The sequence below is a fragment of the Anguilla rostrata genome, chromosome 17, assembly GCF_018555375.3.
Source record: "Anguilla rostrata isolate EN2019 chromosome 17, ASM1855537v3, whole genome shotgun sequence".
Lineage (NCBI taxonomy): Eukaryota > Metazoa > Chordata > Actinopteri > Anguilliformes > Anguillidae > Anguilla > Anguilla rostrata.
In genome coordinates, this window is record NC_057949.1 from 7224976 (window position 1) to 7247021 (window position 22046).

General features: G+C 47.2%; 1 protein-coding gene across 1 annotated transcript in view; it reads right to left on the reverse strand.

Moving 5' to 3' along the window:
• The window catches only part of prr12b (proline rich 12b), a 35715-nt gene that overhangs the window by 10310 nt on the left and 3359 nt on the right, over positions 1–22046 (reverse strand). Inside the window, exons 2-5 of the mRNA XM_064314449.1 lie at positions 13514–13671; positions 12897–13058; positions 5575–9860; positions 4697–4885 (exon numbers count right to left, since the gene is read on the reverse strand). Coding sequence (XP_064170519.1) covers positions 4697–4885; positions 5575–9860; positions 12897–13058; positions 13514–13671 — 4795 coding nt within the window. The remainder of the gene's footprint in view (positions 1–4696; positions 4886–5574; positions 9861–12896; positions 13059–13513; positions 13672–22046) is intronic.

The following is a 22046-nucleotide window of genomic DNA, read 5'->3' on the forward strand; positions in this document are numbered from 1 at the left end:
CTTTTGTCTCAGGGAGAAAGCAATGGGCTCCGAGCAATGTCAGCCTGGGCTCACAATGGGCTGACACCGTGAGCAACACATACTGTACCGTATATATATATATATATATATATATACTTATATATATATATATACTGTTTGTTTTTTGCACTCAGATATATTCCTTCATTTTAATCGTTAGACTTCATTAACATTAAGCCGACTACTAGCAAAAAAGCACTTTGTCGCTTAAGTTAGTCCCTCTTCACTTGCAGCCAGAGTAGTACTTGCAAACTTTCCAATAGATTATTAGATCCGTTGTTATCCCTTGCATTGCCCTAGTTGGCTACTAATGCAGCAAATTTTCAGCTGTCTTAGTCAATAATAACAATTATCATTGTATCCGATCAGATTGAGGGCTCTGGCTGTGGTTGCGCTACGTCAGTGTCACCGAGATAGAAAGTAAGACAGGTAATGTTGATACCAAAACCTAGTATCTTAATGACTGTCGGTCCGTGTATTTCCAGAACGTTCCGAAAGCAGAAGTCAGTCCAGAAGATATTAGCCTGATCTGCCGCATATTATGACGCATATTCACACCGTCTCCAGCAGCGCGGCTAACGTGTTTGTTCCGATTCCGGTTTTGGTTTTGTGAGAAAACGCGGAAGGTTTTCCAGCAGAAGTCTCTGGCTGGTGGAAACATCTGCTCGTGCCTCCTGAGGCAGCCCGGCGTTCATCTCAGTCTCCCGTTTTTGTTTCATATAACCGGTTGAACGATTTTTCGACAGTAATATATTCTGATACAGGTTTCCGATAATACTTCTGGTGCCTTCAGAATCATAATGAATATCTGCATTAATTTCCGAAGGGCTTTGGGAATTAAGGCTCCTTATTTCTTTCAAAAGTAACGTCGGGTCTGCAGGTATCTATAAAAGCCTTGCCTCTCTAATCTAAATCTAAAATTTTCACACAAAGTCAGGAAATGTTTCAGCTCTCATTCGTTTTCGATCAGGCAGTCAGCTGTTAAGCCACTTCCGTTTCAGTCTTTATATCTAGAATCTGCGGTTGCAGGAATAAAGTCTAGATCATAGGTAGGCCGTCTGATATTAGTACAATGTTTTGTACTTTGGTTGTTATTTAGGTTATTAATAGTAATAAAGCTTCATGGCATTTTGTAATCTAACAAACTGCATCAGCATCTCTCACCATTAACTTCTCACATTTGCCAAAACCCACATACTTGAAAGCTGGTGGTTGGGTTAGGCTGCTACTCCAGTATTACAGCACGATACTGATAAGCATTTAAAGTTTAAAAGACGAAAAGTCTGTAATATCAGATTTAATTTTTGCTGCTAGAGATTCTTAGAACTACAAGAGATCTTGTTTTCCAATAATGGGGGCCAAATGGCTTCCATTATCTCTGCAAAACTTTACAAAAAAGTACAATATTGGAATAGAGGAGCCCTCTGTTCCTTTGGAATTTTAAATATTTCCACGTCTGCAGCAAGGCATTTTTATGTTCTGTCAGAGTATAATGTCTGTTAGATTGGTTGAGGCTTCCTTTTGTGTTTGGGCTGGAATGGCAGCAAAGGCAATTCAAACGATTGGATTAACAGTGATCAGACAGGCAAGCCTCAGCTTCCTCCCCCGAAGTTGACCTATGACCTCCAGGGAAGGGCACGTAGAACAATTCTGCTACAAGGGGCAAAGGAAACTGTACAAATGCTACCAGAGTGAAATTCTGCTGGACAACACATAGATCTGTAAGCAATTAACCTTCCAAGAATGATCTGAATTCTGTATTACTAGAAAAGTGCTTTGGGAAATGAATCTGTTACTGGCCTGTGTCCTGTAGGTAAATCACTCACCAGTAAATCAGTTGTGATCAGGATTTTTGCATTCAATGAGAACAGGAAATGGACTCAAGGATATATTTGCTGAAAAAGCTACCATGGTCAACCTAAGAAAATTTGCTTTGACCATTTTCCCACTCATTCCGACCCTCAGCTATTTGGCTTTTTAATGATGTAAGCTTTTAAGCAGTTTTGAGTCACTTAGTTTGAAGGGGTTTTAATGATATGACTTTCTTGTATTTTCATTTATAAGATATTACTGGTGTTATTATAAAGCATTTGAATGATTTACATTATTTTAATGATTCAATGATGGCAATTAAGATAAATCCCTTCTAAAAATAGAAGATAGATTAAACTGACATATATTTTATAGATAAAGCAGTATCTTTAGCAACGCAATCTGTCAGAGCATATCTGTATGTGTTGTCTGTCTGCTATATTTGGCCTTGTCTGTCTGTACCTTTCCATATTGGTCATGCATTTATTTATATTGTCGATGACAAAAATTCACCTCCTGAATTCTTCCACTGCCTTTAATTTCTATTGTAAATTCAATTTCATTTCAAAGTAAATATTACAAATATATTTCACTGACTAAAGAGCAGTTTGTGTGACTGAACACCAGAGTGCAGCAGTGAGACCAAGTCCCGTGTGTGCTACTGGCACAATCAGAATGGGAGAAGACGACATTCGGACCAGACTCAATAAATCATCAATGTGCTTAATCCTTATGTATTAGTAGGAAATTTAAGCATGTTTGTGATTTAGCGATTTTCACATTTGCACTGTAATATATGCCATGTGCGTAACACTTTAATGGTTTATTTCATTACTGAAGTTTATGGGTAATGGGCCCCACATTGACTGAAAATGGGACTTAAACCGCTTCAGAAACTGCTGATATGTAAGTAATGTGTGAGGTCCTCCCGAAAGGTCCTCCATAAAGCCCAAAACCCTGCAGCTGAAAATCGGCTCGCTTGGAATTTAATAAACCAAAATTTGCCTTGTGTTCTCCCAACAGGGCGTCGCATTCAAAAAGCTTATTACTGTAACGACACCTCAAAAAAAAAAGACAACGCAAGCCCTTGCTTTATTTTGGGGACTGTTCTCCACCTCACTTTGAAGCTCAGAGCCAAATGCCTCACGTGAGGATTTTACTGCAGGGTTCTTGTGTACACACTTACTGCTCGAGGCAGAAACCAGAGAAGACTCGGGAACTGGTTACGCCCGTCTTGTGTTTAGCCTGAATTCTTCCTCCATGTTTAGTATCAGTCACACACAGTTTCTTAAAGGAATATGTTGCACGGAACATCGCATAGTAAAGTTCAGTGCTGTAATAATGTTTTTTTCTTTTTGAGGAAAATCTGTTTTTTTTTTGTTTTTTTTTACAGTGCAAGGCATCCACACTGATTTCGCAAGGTAAACAGCCAGCTTCATAAAAGATAATTAAACTGCCAGTTTACATCTCAAACATTCCAGCCTGCTGTGGGAAATTGGATGGACTGCAGTTCAACTTGAATGACATATGTACAGTCATTCAAAAACAATGGAGTCCGTGCTCACCGCATTCCACCATATTGGCAACAGAGTTCCGGTCAGCACCGTCTATGAATATTCACGAGCTGGCTGGCCCGGTACCTGTTTAGTTTCTAAACGATTGCCTGCTCCACGACATCCGGACATATCCAGAGGGATTAGCATCAGAGCAAAACAAGAGAAGCTCTTACAGCTAATTAACATCCATAAATGCACGGATCTCTTCTGGTTCACAGAAGCGGGAGCTTGACTTACACAAAGCATTTCATCTCGTATTGTGTACACGTACATCCAGGGAGAGCACTTTTCTTTCCTCAGTACAAGCTGAGATAAGAAAAATTCTTAATTTGCAGAAAAAAAGGCTTGCCTTCACTGCATGAAAAGAGTCAGTGAGTCAGAATCAGAACCCCCTCCTTTCAAAGATCCACACCGTCACAAAATCAAAAATGGCATCCAGCTGTATCAGAAGTGACTGAATGCTTTTTCACAATTTCTCTGCAAAGCCAAGTCAAGCAGAGGTTGCTCTCAACGTACGGAAAACTGTGTGAGTGTCATGTGGTATTGTAGGCGGTGTGGTTGGATTACACAAAACAGAAAATACTAAATTAGCCTTGAACGGCAAACTCAGTGTGTTCTTCTTTATCTTAGTATGTTATTTTTGGACAAATACAGTAGAAATTCAACGAAAGTGCCAATTTGAAGAGAGGAAAAGAAATCTTTAAGATAATCAAAGAGCACATGGCATTGGTGTAGAGCAGACAAATACATAATTCAATGGTGAGGGAGTTTTTTTCAACAAGTTTTCGTCAGGCAACAAGTAGAGCAAGCTAGTAGCTACTCCATTTACTGTTTTGTTAAAAAATGTCAAATTTGGCATAAAGATAACAACCTGACAACCCTGGAACATAGTGGATTCTTGAACAACATTTTTTTCCCAATTCAAATTGCTGGCAAAACTAATGGTAACTGACTTTGATTTCATAGTTACATCCTCCAAAATGCAACAAAGTGACATCCTTACAAAAGTATAGTATGAGGGCCAGATAAGTTGGGCCCAGCATGTTCAAAACTGAGCTAGGTTAAACAAGCTTAATCCTGCCTGATGCAAAACCTCATGGAACTCTGCTGACTAGGCTCAGCACAGAAGTGTGAACAGGAGATTCCATTCACAATAACTACGAGAGAACTAACAACACACACCTGAATAAAGCAATATTCTTACCAAATATTATTTTATTCACAAATGGAATCTGTCCTTCTAATCCTTCATCCATTCTTACTCTTCATGCATTATCTCCTCTTCGTCCAGTCTCTCCCTTTCTTACCTCCGGTCCTTTCTGCTTGAACTTCTCCTGGTTCCTGTTCATGTCCAGGCCGCCCGTGGGTCCAGGGCTCAAGCCCAAGGAAGGGGCCGATCCAACCGAGCCATCCGAGAGAACCGGGTCGGTGCTGGACAAGGAATCGGTCCTCAGGAGGGGGTCGGAGGGAACCGCAGAGGGGATGGGGAGTTTAATCTGAGAGAGAGGGGATGGAGAGTAAAGATGTGAAGAATGGCTAAAGGATAGGAGGTAAGCAAAGAACACAGAAATGTAACTTAGTGTAACAAACTCTACTTCTCCCTTAACATCCCCTTTGGGATCCAAGTGCAGTGGGAGCACTCAAGGAAGTAACTCTTGCAAAGGTTAATAGTTGGAAATAGCTGAAAACTCTTCTCTGGATACGTAGTACATTGTATTTAGATAATAAAACTATTATTTTGATGATTTTGAGTGAACACGTGCTTTAAATACTATTACTGTGCTACACTACACCAGTGAAAACATCTTTTGCACTTCCTCTACATTTGCATCCTTCACTCATATCATCAAGGCCAGGGGATGGGGATCCTGTACTATCAAGGCCAGGGAGATGGGATCCCATACCATCAAGGCCAAGGGGTTGGGATCCCGTACCATCAAGGCCAGATGGTTGGGATCCCGTACCATCAACGCCATGGGGTTGGGACCCCATACCATTAAGGCCAGGGGATTGGGATCCCGCACTATCGAGACCAGGGGCTGGGACCCCGTGCCACCAAGGTCAGGGGATTAGGATCCCTGGCTGGAATTCTGAGAAATGGATGCCTAACCTTAGACTTGATCTCCTTTTTATTTCCCCCATTCACTCACCTCTGCACCTGACCCTTCTTCCAGCTGTGTCTTACCTTGATGGGTCTGATGGGCTCCTGATATTGCTGAAGCTGATGGTGCTGTTGAAGCGGTGGGTGCTGCCCTTTATTGCCCTCTGCAGCTGTGTGCATGCCAAGCATCCCGTCGTCCTTCCTGCCCCTCCCTCGGCCTCTCCCCCTGCCCCTCCGGCTCTCGCCTCCAAATCCCATCATGCCCCTGCAGTGCGGGGGCTCGGGTAAGGGGCGAATCCGAGGTCTGCCCCTAGGCCTTGGGGGTCCTTCTCTTTTTGGCCTGGTGGGTTTCCTGCCCCTCTTCTTAGGACCGTCCTGGGGCACCAACTGGGGGGGTGGGCCTAAGGAGGGGTACTGAGAGGTGTGGCAGAAATCCAGATCGCCCATCAGGGGGCTCATTCCCCCTCCTGACTTCCTGCAGCTGGACACCAGGTCTGGGAGCAGGTCCGGGAGCCTCCTGCTGTTCAGCCGGATGTCGGCCGGGACATCCGCCTTGTCCTCGTCATCCTCAAACTCGTACTCCTGTGCATAGTTTTTTTTGGGGAGAGAGTTGGGGTCACGGGGCTGCTTGAGGAGGTGGAAGGAGCTGGACTTCAGGAGCTTCTTGGGCCGGGAGGAGCAGAAGATAGGAGAGGTCAGCCCTCCGGTGCTGGCTCCTCCTCCCACACCGGCCCCTCCCAGCATCTTGTTGCCAGAGCTGTCGCTACCGCCTCCCCCAGCCCCCGCCATCACCATGCCGGGTGCCTGGGATTGGATCAGGCCAAGCTGTTCCGTGTTGACGGTGGAGGGGAGCTCGTGAGTCTTCAGGGAGTCCAGGTCCAGGTGTATGGCACCGTTGCCAGACTCTGACAGGCCATGGCAGTACTGCCCATACCCTTGGTCGCCATGGTGGCCCAGCATGTCATAGCTGCCGTCATTTCCTCCAGGGTTTTTAACCCCCTCCATGCCCTCCTGCCCCCGTCGAACATCCGAGACCCCTTCCGGCCCCGTCTGGGTCGCCCCTCCTCCTCCTCCGCCACAGCTGGACTTGTAGTCCTCCGAGCAGAACATGTCCTCCATTCCAGGGAAGAAGGAGCGGTCCTCGTCTGGCAGGAGGGAGTCGGGGAAGCAGATGGAGGTAAGGGGGACAAACCTCTGCTGCTGGCTCTGGGTGCCCTTCCCCACAGGGCTCTGAGTGTCGTACTGGTGCTCTTTGAGCTGGTCCAGCTGGGACTGTGACATCTGGGGGTCCTGCTCCCTCTGCTGCTGAGGCTGCTGCTGCTGAGGCGGTCCGGAGTTGGTGGGCATGTGGTGCGGGTGGGAGTGGTGGTGAGCGTGGGGGTGCTGGTGGTGAGAGTGTTGGTGTGGGTGTGGGTGGTGGCTAGGCCCCAGGTGGTGTAAGTGCGACGGGGTTGAAAGACCCAAGTCTGGCTCAGAGAGGAAGTCGTGCAGCTCGGAGGCGGCGTGAGGGGCATGGTGAGGCTGGTGATGGTGCGGCGGAAGCCTGTGCTGCTGCCTGTGTCTGTCGCCACCACCCCCGTCTCCTCCTCCTCCTCCTCCTCCTCCTCCGCCTCTCTCTGAACCTCCGCCTGCCTCCCTGCTGGAGGTCTGCGAGAGGGAGCGCCCAAGCATGTCCAGGGGGGACACCGAGTTCTGGCCAGGCTGGTTCTGATCCCGCTGGGGCCCGCGGCCATAGTGGGCCTCCAAACCCTGGGACTGGAGCTGCAGCTGCAGCTGGGAGGACGGGGGCGGGTTTTCCCCTGCCGCCGCGCCCGCGCTCCCCCCGGCCCCGCCCCCCAGCATGGCCTGCTGGCTCAGAGGGTGCTGCTGCCTCGCCTGAGACTCCATCTTGTTGCGCGTGGTGTGGGAGAGGACAGACTGGAGCATCTGGGGTTGGTCTGGTGGGGAGTCGACCAGGGACAGGTTGGCTTGAGACGGCCGCTGCTGCTGCTGCTGCAGGTCGGGGGGCGTCTTGCGCAGGTAGGGCAGATCCTGTGGATCTTGGGCCTTTTTCAGTTCCATGTGAGGGTGGGAGTGGGGGTGAGGGTGGGGGTGTTGGTGGTGTGAAGGATGGTGGGGCGGGAGGGGGTGTTGGGAATAGGGGTCCGTTCGACTGTAGTGCACCACGGAGCCAAGGGAGTCGTGCTGATGGTGCGGGTGGGGGTGAGGGTGGGGGTGCGGCTGGTCTGCACCTCCTCTCCCTCCTCCGCCGCCTCCGCCTCCAGCTCCCACGGTCCCGCCCCTCTCATTTTTCGCTTGCTGCTTCTTTATGGACATCTCCAGCTGGCCGTCTAGGCCGTCGGCCCCTCCGCCTGCCGACACCCCTCCGGCGCTGGTGGTGGCGCTGTTGGTGCGGATGACGCTCTGGAGGTGGTACCTCTCCTCAGGGGACTTGCCCATCTCGTAGCCTATCCCCTTGCTAGCATCCGGAGCTTGAGAGAGGGGCGGGGGCTGGGGGGGCTGCGGGGGAGGGTGGTGCTGGGAGGGGTGGGGCGCAGGGCTCTGGGCCTGCAAGAGGTGCTGGATCAGAAAGTCGTCGTCGTCGTCTTCGTCGTCCTGCGACCTCTCCACCCCCAGCATGTCGGGATCGGGCTTGGCTTTGGAGGGCCCAGGGTGGTACGGCTGGGGTGGGCCTCGGGTGTCAGGGTAGCCCTGCGGGGAGGAAAGGAAGGCAGGGGATAGGACGGAGGACAGGTACTTGCTTCCCCCGCCCCCTCCGGGGGACTGGGCGGGGCGGACAGGAGCGGGGGAGTGCAGCCCGGGGCGGATGATCCCGGAGTTCCCCGAGGGGGAGGGGCTGGAGTCTGGGAGGTGGTAAGAGCTGCCCCCTCCTCCGCTCCCAACGCTGCCGCCTCCCCCTCCTCCCGATGCCCCACCCCCACCTCCTCCTGCGCTGGAACTCGTGCTGCCTCCACCCGAGGCTCCGCCCCCTCCTGACCCTAAAAGGGCGGGGGAGTGTCCAGGCCCACCATAGCCGCCCAGCGAAGGGCTTCCGGCTCCCCCGAGGGACGGCGGGAGCTGGCCGTACCCCGAATCTGCCCCGTACACCACTTCTGCCGAGAACGACCGCCCCCCAGCCCCTAAACTCCCGTACCCTTTCCCAGCACCCCCCGTGCCCCCTCCTGAGCTCAGGTCTTGGGCCTGGGGGGAACTAAACCCACCGTATGGCTGGGACAGGTGGGAGGGGGGGGGCTGGCCGGGCGAGTACGACTGGGCCTGCTGCTGGGGGGGAGTCTGACCCGAAAGGGTAGAGGACGCCTTTACCGGGGCAACGGGTGACCCGTACCCAGACATGCAGGATTTGGGAGGGGGTGGCTGGGCAGAGGAGGAAGAGGCGGGGGGCAGCGGCGGAGGCGGCGGAGGTGGGGGAGGAGCCGCAGACTGGGGTGGGGGCTGCTGCCGGGAGGGCGGGGCGCTGGAGTTGGAGGAGGTGGGGTTGGCGCTGGAGGACGAGGATGAGGAAGAGGAGGACGAAGACGCGGACGAGGCGGAGGGGGGCGTGTGGGGGGTGCGGGACGAGGAACCCGACCCGGAGGAGGAGTAGCCACTGCTGGAGTTGCTCTTGGTCCCCTTCCCGGCGCCTCCGGACGAGGACGAGGAGGTGGAGGGGGTGTAGGGAGGCTGGATTATGGGCCGGTACACCTGCTCGGACCTGGGGGAGGGCTTGGGGTCTGAGGAGGGGCTCTGATCACCAAGGGGGCTGCAGGGAAGCCCCGCGTGCCGGTGGTGGGGGCCGATCTGCTGGTACCCGGACGCCCCGCAGCTCAGGTAGTGCTGCAGCGAGTGGGGGGCGGAAGAGGCCAGCTGGGATTGGGAGGCGGAGGGGCGCTGGTAGTGCTTGATCACGCTGTCCTGTCTGGGGACGGCCCTCTCCTGGGGGGGCGGCTGGGGCGGGGCGGGGGCGGAGGAGAACACGGAGGCGTTGTACAGCTGCGAGGGCTGCTCCTGGAGCTGCGAGGAGAGCAGGTTGAACTGGGGAGGGGGCAGGTGGCGGGACGAGGGGCCGGAGGAGGCCTGGGGGGGGCCCAGAGACGGGTCCTGACCCCCCCTGTAGGCGCCCTGCGAGGACAGCAGGCGGTCAAAGCCGAGGCTGGACTGGGACGGCGTTTTGATGTGCAGGAGGGGGTCGTGGGGGGACAGCAGGCCATTGGACGTGGGGCTGAATGTAGGCGTGTCCTGAAGGGAGAGCGAGGAGGTGACCCCGGGAAAGGAGCGCCCCGAAAATGAGGCGGGGTGCTGGTAGGCGGAGAGCGCGGAGGAGGAGGTGAAGCTGCCCGACCCAGGAAGGGCTCCAGAAATGAACAGCTCTGCAGGGGCAGGGGTGTGCATGGCTGTGAGGAACAGAGAGAAGAGTTACATTACATCAGCACCTATATAACACCCATACATCAACACCCAAATATCAACTCCCATATAACAACACCCAAATATAAACTCCCATACATCAACACCCAAATATCAACTCTCATATAACAAAACCAAAATATCAACACCAACATACCAACACCAACATACCAACACCCATATATCAACAACCATATAATACCATCCATACATCAACACCCATACATCAACACCCAAATATCAACTCCCATATAACAACACCCATACATCAACACCCAAATATAAACTCCCATACATCAACACCCAAATATCAACTCTCATATAACAAAACCAACATACCAACACCAACATACCAACACCCATATATCAACAACCATATAATACCATCCATACATCAACACTCATATATCAACACCCAAACAACAACACCCATACATCAACACTCATATAATAACACCCATATAACAACTCCTACATAGAACACACATATCAACACCCTTATAACAATATCCATAAATCAACACCCATATAACAACACACATGTATCAACACCCTTATAACAATACCCAATTATCAACACCAAAATAAAAATACTCACATAACACCTATATAACATCAGCAGTAATTTACCAATCCAGTCCTCTCTGATTTAACGCCCATACAATATCAGCACTGATTTAACATCCAATTAATATCAGCACTGATTTAACATCCAATTAATATCAGCACTGATTTACCATCCAATTAATATCAGCACTGATTTAACACCCAATTAATATCAGCACTGATTTAACACCCAATTAATATCAGCACTGATTTAACATCCTATTAATATCAGCACTGATTTAACACCCAATTAATATCAGCACTGATTTAACACCCAATTAATATCAGCACTGATTTAACACCCAATTAATATCAGCACTGATTTAACATCCTATTAATATCAGCACTGATTTAACACCCAATTAATATCAGCACTGATTTAACATCCAATTAATATCAGCACTGATTTAACACCCAATTAATATCAGCACTGATTTAACATCCAATTAATATCATCACTGATTTAACACCCAATTAATATCAGCACTGATTTAACATCCAATTAATATCAGCACTGATTTAACACCCATACAATATCAGCACTGAACCAGCACAGTGTATTTGAAAATGAGGAAAACACTGTGATGTATGTAGGGGATTGCTAACAGCACAGTTTCCCCCAGGCAAAATCTGCAGGTAAGCGGAGTGTGACATTATACAGGTCTGTCCCAGTGCCACTGTCTCTGTGCTGCTTTAAAGAAAACAAGTTATATTACTCAATATCAATGTTCAATAAATTATCTGTGAATTTTACACAGAATGTGAAAGAACACTTCTGATGTTTTTTTGGGGGGAGGTGTATTTGGGGGACATTTTCAGATATCATATTGTACACAGTTTTACTACATTTTTTCTCTGTTTAGCACAAGTTGATAACATGCACAATAAGAATGCAGAAATTGTAGCAGTGTAGAAATTGAAGATGTGATGGGATCAACGAGGCTTGCTTGCTGGAGACAAGAACAGACCGAATGAATGTGAATCTGTGGCAGTTCATTTTGGCAGCTAGCAGGTTACATTAGCCACGTCTGTGCCGCAGGAGGGGTACTAGCTAGTGAGTTTGATCCAGTAAGTTGAACACAGCAGAGCTCTCTCTGTGCTTTCTGTCTTCTGTTTGAAGCTCTAATGCACTCAAGAACCAGGCGTGACCGCAAGAAATTCATTTGCATAAGAAACCTGTCTGAGGGAAATTCAGCAGGAGTTCCCTTTTTGCATTCATTTAACGATAACATTCTGAATTTTAAAGATTGCTTCTCCCCATGACTGAAACGCAAACTTGCATCTCTCCCTGTATGCTCACTCAAAGGAATCACTGTGCTTCCAAAAATCTATCCACACACACACACACACAAACACACCTACGCATGCAATTAATTTCGCACATTACTAGTCATCGATAAGTTTGCTAATACACCGCGCATAATTGCTACCCCATTTTGTGGTATTTATTGTGTTACTCTTGCAGTGCCCCCCCCAATCATTTTTCATCACTCATTAAGGGCCCACTGTGCCCAGTCTGTTTTTGTACCCCCCCACCCCCCACCCCCCCACCCGGCCTAAACAGGAAGGAGACCAGGGTGCAGGATATAGCAGATGCAGCTTTCCAGTAAAGACAAGAACTTCTTATATTCACCTAACAGGTGGTTTTAAATATAAGATGTGAACAAAGTACAATGCATAAGTACCTAGCAACTGTGACATCGAACAATGCCATCCCAACTAGAGCACTAGAACTTAAATCTCAGTTACCATTACCGGGCTACCATTATAATTGCCTGTTTTTTCCATGTCACGAGTCTTTGTTTTCACATAAACAAGTGTATGGGAGATATCAGTTCACATACTACCTAAAAAAAACCTCATCCAACTAAAGTCATCATTGAGACGATTAGCATGAGCATATCTTTGAAACTCTGAACTGGTAAACTCTCTTTAATAAGCATATCAAATCCGCCTGAGAACTGCGTTCCTGAATGCGTGCGTCCAGTGTTTTGCCCTGACTGCTACCTGAGCCGTTTCTCCCCTGGTTCCTCCCAGCCTTTAAAAATGAACAACACCGACGTGCGCAGTGTAATAAACAGATTACGGTGTGGATTCATTTACCGGGAAAACTCGGCAAGTGGTTAAAAAAAAAAAAAAACACATTAAGTGAGTACACTGGGATGCTAAATGAGGGGATATTAACCACCTATCTGTACCACTGAAGGTCCAACACTCAATACTGACACAAACCACCGCAGTGGACGACACAGCCGGACCAGCGCCAGGCTCGTGCCGTTTCACACTGTTGGGGTACACCTGGAGAAACGAGGAGGCTGTGAGCGTCGCTAGCAGGAGCAGGCTTTAGCCGCTCGGGGCTTTCTCCCCCCGGCCTGTCTGTGATTGGTCAGAGCGGCCGGCGGTTAGCGCACACCCACCTGCCTGCCACGAGGGGGTGCGGAACTGGGAGAGGAGGGAGGAGGCGGAGGGGGGCGGCTGGGGGCCCCGGGACTCCAGGGCCGAAATGAGGTTCATCACGGAAGCGTCCGGCCCCGAGGGGCTGGCATGGTGCAGGCCGGTGTCGAACAGGCCGGACAGCCCTGAGAGAGCAGTACAAACGGGGTCTCACCGTGAGCGACCTTATCAAGCCCATCTCTACTGCAGAGGACAGGCTCATTAACACACGAACAGGACACACACTCCAGCAGACTCCAACAGACTCCAACCTGCAGACTATTAGCCATTCTATTCTATACAAACTAAACATACTTATACTGTAACACAGACGCAGCCATAGCAATTTCATTTTAAACACAAGACCGTTAAAACAATTTTCGTTTTTTAATTTTAAACAAGATGCCTCATTTTAATCTGGCAGAGAGAAATATGCAACACAGGTTGATAATATTAGAAGGCATTGGTGGAAGTGATGGAAATGGACAGTTTGGAATCAGACAGATTCGAGCATTTGCTGTGGTCAGACGATGCTGGCCTTCCGCAGACAGAAAGGAAAGGAAGTACAGCTAAACGTGAACGTCGCAGGTGTGTCTCTTACCCAAGCTCCGCCCAGCCGCCCCCCAGGCCCCGCCCTGCCCGGAGCTACCGGGATGGTGATTGGTCGCGTAGCCCTGCAGGGGGTGGGGCGTGGCATATGCTTGGCGGTGGAGAAGCTCAGAGTCTGGATGGGATGACCTGGAGCTCCCGTACACCAGACTGAAAGAGACACAGCGGAGTTTGTTAATACAGAAAAAATACTATTCAACTATGCAGTCAAATACAGCCAATACACTTACCTACTTATGCAATACACAATCAGTGCACACAGTCTCTTTGCTTTCTGGGAAGCACTTGTCCAGACCTCTTTATATGTCAAGACAACAGAAGCATGCAAATTGATTTACATGAATAAATATATTTGAGCAATCTCCTACATCCAACGACTGGTGGATGACCAGTACTCCATAATGCTATTGCATAATACATGCGCTAATGGCTCATGCCCATTAGTAAGAGAACGGTTTATGACGGTCACCTGAAAACACAGAGGTCAGTGCCCGGAACTGAATGCGCTTAGCACGTTCACACTTGTCTACAGCTTCTGAAGGCACGTCGGCGGGCAGTTTTCTGCACTGCTCGCGTAGAGATCGCAGCGCAACGCGGCTCTTTCCACGTCCGGCAGCGAAGCGTGGCCAGAGAAATGTCAGCGGATGAGGCAGCCCACACACACCATCGACAACCGCCTTGCGAAGCAGGCACAACTCAGCTTTCCGTACTATATATTCGGCTCACAAAGCAGCACAGAAAAGTGGTTTTATTTGCTCAAAAATTCTGGATACATATGATCTCCTAAATTTAATTGTTAACGCTTCTCTTGTTCCCTTCTGTCCCAGTGGAGAACAGCTGATGTTGTATAACCAACCAAAATGTAGAAGAACAAGCCTTTTCATTTTTGCATCGTCCTGGCACAAAATAAATAAACATATTCCCCAAGGATTTAGAAGGGGGAGCGGTGTCTTTCTGATTTTGTGAAGGGGGGGGGGGGGGTATTTTAGAAATATATAAGAGAAATTCTGATCAGACGATGCAGCCAATAAGTGAAGGAGATAAGAAACAGTATGGTTCCTATGAACTGGAACATAGGTAGTTGAATCGAAACATAAAATTGCTGTTCGCAGCCTGTTCGATATCTCAGATGTAGGTCGACTTATTATCAGTGTTTGGAACTGCTGAACTTCCCATCGAAAGCTTAGGATACTTAGCCTATTGAGGTGATGTCTCCCCTCTTATGACGATTAAACTCATTAATTTGATGCACATAAAGATAACACTACCTTGAAAGATAAGGAAATTCCAACGGATAATATTTGTTTCAAAGATGTATTCTGGCACAGCAATTTCAAGTTCACAAGGTACCACAAGCACTAGGTATGCTGTGATATTAGTTCCTGAGGCGCAAATTACAATTTTAATATATTTTATGTCACGTGGCTGTATTCTATGGAATGAGACGAATATATGAAAGATTCATCAATTTTCTTGTTAATTTTTCATTGAGTAATGTTTAATGCCAACAATCTATTTTCGGTAGCGGTAATAATTTTGGGATCTGGGCTATTTTAACACATGAGTACACCACAGAAACACTCGCAAGATATTGTTGAAGGTGCGGATAATTCCCATAGAGCATGAAGGCTAACGTAGGCATACCTGGGAGAGGAGCGAGAGAGGCAGCTATACAGCCACCATGCAGAACTAAATGTGGGAATAAGGAGTTGTGCATCTCGGAAGAAATTTTGTGACATAATATAAATATAATAAACAATATCAATTTTTAAATCACTACCCGAGTCAGAATTATGCTCACAACCTATAACTTAACGAGCGCCTGAAGCAAAATGCAACATTACAGAAAATGTAGCCCATTAGCAAACCCACTGGAGAGAAAGTGCAAAGTGCAAGAGGCACAAAGAACACAGGGCTGGCGGGGGTAACGGCATTCTGCGCTGCTTCCACGTGCCGCTATTGCTGCCGCTACGCGAGCGGTGTAGACGCGTCTTTTTTATATTACAAATACCGGGCTACCATTATAATTGCATGTTTTTTCCACATCACGAGTCTTTCTTTTCACACGTGTTACGGGATATATGAACAGAGAAAGCAAAGTGCACTGTATCCGTCTTTGCCATGGCCTTACATTCGGATCTAAATTATTTGATTGGTTAATTGGATGTTGGCAAATGTAGTTTAAGATTGGATAAACTGACTGGACAAATGTCTGAAGAACTGAAGGTAACGTTACTCATTATAAAGGTTAAATGATCCGCATTTGCATCCCTAGTAAATAAGAACTTCGTCAATCATCAGAAATTATGCAACAAACTGTGAAATACAGCACATCTAATAGAACGTGCAGTTCCACTTCGATGCAAAGATATCAACATATAGTTCTGGGATATAGTAACGACATGTGGCAAGGTGCTGTGTTTCATCTTGTTTGGTTCATATATTTATTATGCATCTGTATATTTGTTAGGCCTGTACACCTGTGGTTCCACAATCAGGGAGAAGGAATCAGGGAACAGGAAATGAGGCCAGGGTTTTTATGCCCATTGGTGCAGACAATCAGGTGTGAGTTTTCAAAATTCCTTCAACAACAGGTAAAAATCAGACAAGTAAATTATTGTTTCTGGAGAAATATTTGACGTTAAGTTGATTTGAGTTTTTGAGAATTTAGCATTCAAATGAGAGCTTGTGGCGTAAAATTTTATTTACAATTCATTCGATTTAATTATCGCTTGCTATAGCTAATTAAACAGCTAGGAGGGTAAAAACTCATCAGCAAGTCTCTGCTTCAGTAACTAAACGATGACAGGGGGTACGAGCACACAATAGCAACAGCAAACACACAGGCCTAACTGGCCACCACATTACAGTACAGACATTCAGCAAACTTACACGTCTTTGCATTTCATGCCAAAGATCCATTTATGCAGCAGGATATAAACTGCAGCAATACACGTTCCCAAAGAGAAACGGCAGTACCTATCGAGGAATCAAACCTGCAACCTTCAGGTTACCAGCCCTGCTCCCTACCCATCATACTACAAGGTTACCCAAGGCACCATGCTACCTGAAGAATATCATGAGGCAAGGTATTTACAGGTCAACAGGCATTCCTCTGGCCAACGAGCCACCAGTCAGAAACAGCTCAGTTTGTAGCCTGCACATTGAGAAGCAGAGGCATTCTGGGTGATCTGTATGCAAATTCACAGAGCACATCACAGTGATGGAAGGAGTCCGCAAACAAAAGCGGGTATTCCAAGTTGGGAGCAAGAAAAAAACAGGAAGTTAAAACGCTTAGAACCTTAACAGCAGACATTTCTCTAAGAGAAAACAATTTACGCTTCCACGTTCTGTATTGTTGGACTGTCCGCCATCTTGATTAAAACTGGATACCTCTCAATATATCATGACTGGTGGGGGCTGCCACTGTGACAGAGAGACTAAAATCAATTTTAATACTATAATGGAGTGGTCCACACTGGTCAAACTTAACCGTTATTAAACCATGCCTATGTAATCCTTGGACCAAGCCGAAACCAGATAATCTCTATTTGGAACATATTTCTCCAGTCTTAACTGAGAATAATTTCAGAGACTTTTTGTATTAAATTTGTATTTTATTCACAAATGGCATAATAATGATTGACCTCAGCCTGAAAGCGCAAAGTTGCACTGCTGAATGAAAACCCAAGCACTGCCTCTACAGTGAGAGCAGCCATACTCTACCAAACACCCAATGCTAAAGGCCGGATTTACTTAAGATCTTAGCATGTGCAGAAGGCACAAACTTCAGCGAAACCCATATCACACTGTTCAACATAGCGCTCCGTGTGTGCAATCCGCGCGGGCTCAGACCTTCAGTGCACCTTCCCATAGGAGCATAATGAGCGAACGTGACACAGCCGCGGCTGATAAAAGACGCGCTGCTATTCTTCACGGCTCAGGCAAACTTCCGATGGGGGAAATCTTCGGCATTGCTGGGACTTATTACCTTGTTATTAGGCCAGTTGCCGTAGTGCTGGGGAGACACGATTAAGGCGCTTCCTAGCGCATTATCCCAGCTCGGCTTAAATTCTTTCAAGCCTTTCAATCCTTCCTCATAATCCACATTTAAAAGTGTCCTGATCTACACCTACCTTTCAGTTGCGTAACATCCTTTAAAATTACACTTCGGAGTAAGGATTTCCATACGCACCATACCTTGGTCGTGTAAACATCAATATTATATTTGTACTGACAACACTGCACTGACCACACAGAACATTACAGGTGCCATCATTACCCCTTTTTTTAAGCACCCCCCATAATATTCCTGTTATCTTGGTAATTTCACTCTAAAATGTAATATATTGTTCCTTAACATTTTTGGATGCTTTGTCAAGACTTGGTGTAAACGCAGTTCTTTTTTGTTTTTTTTTGTGTAGGCAATTTATCGTTCCTACTGTTGTTATGCATGCAATTAAAGCCTAGTATAGGGAGATAAATCGCAACTGACCCGTGTCCAGCTTCACAGAAGAGAAATTTATGACATCACTGACGTCAACACGCCGTTCGCCCTCAGTACACAATGAGCAGGGTTCTGCCATAGCTTAGCTACATGGTTGGGGTTTATATTTATACACTTGCAGGAACAAGAATGCATTTTAAAGAGAAAGGACGGGCCAACCAATGTGTCGTGAGGTCTGCCAAGCTAAACTCTGACTCAACTCAACATAGCGCAGTCGGAGAGTTCGATCCCCCGCCCTGGGCGTGTTGAAGTGTCCCTGAGCAAGACACCTAACCCCTAATTGCTCCCAATGAGCTGATTGGTACCTTGCATGGCAGCCTTTCACCGTTGGTGTGTGAGTGTGTGTGTGAATGGGTGAATGAGAGACATCAAATGTAAAGCGCTTTGGATAAAAGCACTATATAAATGCAGTCCATTTACCATTCCATCCATTTAACTCAGCTACAGGTCAGCTATACCTGGGTGGAGCCAGAGGCCTTTCCACTGACCTGGGCTAAAACTTTGTCGATCAATTCCAGATGCAACAGACGGTCAGGTAAGAGCCCATGTCAGTTAGGTGGAAGCAGGGCTGCTTATTTCATAAAAACCAGTCAGAAAATGTCTGTGGTCAGGTTTCTGCTGAACCCCTAGCTGGGTGTAAGTAGGAGTTTGAGCCAAAATGGTAGCTCGCATTCCAAATGACAGGAGATTCACCTATAGCCGAGGTTCCAAGTACAGTCTAGTGCTTTTCTGCTGTTTTGAGAAGACTTTTAAAAAATGTAATTTGTCGGAAAGCAGATCTGACGTACAGGTCAAGAGGAATAATAATTTTTAAATTCTACAACTATATAAGGATACATGAAAAAGACTTTACTAAAATCACTAATATGTAATTACCTGACAAGGATAAACGACTACTTCCACTTGAGTGACAGAAGCCCCAGTAAAACCTGCCATCGTGTCTAAAGTTGGCCAACATTCTGTCAGGCCACGCTTGTTCGCTGCAGACTGGGAAAGCCTCAGCTTTTGACAGTTCAGTGTAAACGCAGCCACGAGGAAGTGCTTTTCCCCCGTCAAGTGTGGTCCATTGAAATATACATTTTCCCTCCCTTTCTGCCTTCTAGACGCACACGAATTCAATCAACCTTATGCGCCTCACAAAAACGGGACAAATTCACAAACATATGGACCTGTCCCTGAATCATACATCATAATACAGTTTCAAATGCACAGATTCCGCGGGTGACCTCACTCTCCACGTAATGATGACGTTGCTGATGATGAGGAGAGGAAGCAGAGCCAAAACGGTGAAGATGACGTAATCTGTGCATAAATGTTTCCGCAGACCGCTCCAGCTGAAGAACGCAGTCCCACTCTGGACTGGATTGGTACGGGGCACACATGATTAAAAAGCCCCTGGAAACCAGTTTTCTGAGGGCTGAACAGCGTGAAGTCCTTTACAAACGCACGGAGGCATTTCAACACAGTCTGTCCCCCTTAAATAGAAATAGAGATTTTAAACACAGTAACGGAACATCTTATCGTTTTAATTTATTCTTTGAGCGCTGCGGAAAAGTCGTTTCAGCTTCAATGCCATTGCTGACAGCAGAACATAAGGAAATGACTAAAGGCTCGCAGTTGACTCCACCCAAATGCGCACAGGTAATCATAATTCCTCCATTACCCAGGGAGCCTCGCTTTGGAACAGCTTGCACATGCAGCCATGTCTGCTCCCATGGATACCAGCACCTTACTCAAAGTAATGCAGCATAAATTTCATAGCGGGTGCAAATGTTTATTGCGTCGTGCAAACTGGGCTGCGCTCGTTAATATTAATTAACATTCAAACGCGCTCTTTTCCCAGAAGAGAGCGGGGCAGGCGGTGTCGGGCCCAGAAACCCGGACGGTGACGGCAGCTTCCTCGTCCCGCGGACATTTCGGCACCCGACCGCTGCGGCAGGCCATAAATTGCGGCCCCGCGGTTAGAGAAGCGGACCTGTTGCAGAACGGAGCCCTGCGCCGATGTTCCGCTGAAGCGTGTCAAATGCCCAGCAGTTTAAATGGACATCGCGTCAAACGTAAACCCTGCAAAAAGGACCCGAAGGGATAGCTCATGTAACCCCCCCCCCCCCCCCCCAAAAAAAAAACTCACAAATTTTTTTGGAATATGACAGCAACTACAATTACTACAGACTGAATCCTTAAAGCCTGGATGTTCGCTGTTTGAATTCCATCGTGCCTGCCGTTTGACCATAACAGTGTCTTGCTGTGTTCCAAAATGAACGCTGACTGCACTGCATTAGGAGCGAACATTAATTCAGCATCGGCATTAAAACTGAATGAGCGCAAATCACTCGTCTTCTGAACAGCCTATGCTATCACTCTGGGTGAAGCTGAGTGCGTCTGGACAGAACGCCTCAGGCCGAGACGTAATTGGCCCCACAAGCGTAATGTCCTGTAATTTTTCCAAGGGCTCATTTTGTCCCCAACACTTTTTAAAAATCACAAAAACGTAGATTTGTCTATTGAAAATGTTCTGATCTGTGCACCGAGGCCACAGGAGAAACAGCACTAGAACCATAAGGAGAAATGTCTCCCATCCACGTTGCCATTCACGCAGTTCACTGAGGTGTGAACAGATGGGTTTGCTTTTATGAGCCATGGTGACATGCAGGTACTGCCAGCTAACTGTAAGGTGAGGGAAACTGTATTACTAAAAAAAAAAAAAAAAAAAATCCTTTTTTGTAGGCCTCCAAAAATGTAAAAAGTGCCCCACATTTGTAATCATAGTTCCACCACAGACTGCGCCCCCAATGTCGACAGCAGAGGGGGGGCTTCAGTTTGTAGAGCAAGGGTGGGCAACTCCGCTTCTGGAGGGATGGTGTGTACCCAGGTTTTTGTTTCCAACAATTATCCTGGCTAAATAAGCTAATTGGCTGTATACACCAACGCTGGCTCACTTGTAGTTTAGATCATAGTAAAACATTCATATAGGGACACAAGAACAGTCTTCGGCTGTTATTCACATGCCTATCAAGACCTGTAGCTAAAATGTCAGATGGTGAAAAGGTTAAAAACGCTGGCTAATTAAGGGCAGAAGTTGGCACAAAAACCTGAAACAGATATGGCCTGCCCACCTCTGTTGTAGAGTATGGCCTACCGCTCCTCTTGCAATGGCGCCCCCTCTGGTACATCAGATGCCTGCAGCCTGTCTGCACCAACTTATCAATCAGTCTATGGTTCTGAGACACAGTGACTGCGCAGCTCGACTGGGTGACTGCAGGAGCGCATTACATGCTTATCGCAGGATGCGCATGCTAGCCTGAGTCCACCTGAACAAACCAAGGATTATACGGCCTAGAAACGGGAGTGGAAACTCCAAACTGGACCAGAAAGTACAAAATGAGGTTTTAGAAATGCACATTTGCTGAGTAACACCAGTACACAAGCTCACCGTGCAAGTAAAATACTGGTGGCACTGTTGTTGCTTGTTGTAATTCAGCTCTATAACCTGCAGTACTTGACCTTCTTCGACAGAACAATATTTCTTTAAAAATATTTATATTCATGGCATTAGAAAATAACAGGCAGTACAAAATTCCCAAAAGGAAAAAATATTCACAAAAAAGGCAACCGACATCAAGTGAGTTTATTGATTTTTTGGAAGCTCAAACGGTAATAGCGGCTTGTAAAACACTATAAAATCAAAGCAAACGCAAAACAGTTATTTGGCTTATACCTGCACACAGGTACACGCAACACATTTTCACATTTGTTTGATAAACTCTGGCTGCTACATTCCACCTCAGTTTTTATATTCCAGGAATGACAAACACAGGTAGAGCCTTCAGCACTGTATGTGAATGAATCGGACGGTAGATGGCAAAAGTAACCTAGTTTTACCCGTCCCACTTTTATGTTCCTGAAAATGATCATACTGTCCAAAAGGCCACAAAATGCATATACTTTCATAGGCATAATTCCTTTCAATCAGGACTATAAACATTTGCTCTACACCATCATACACTATGACTGATTC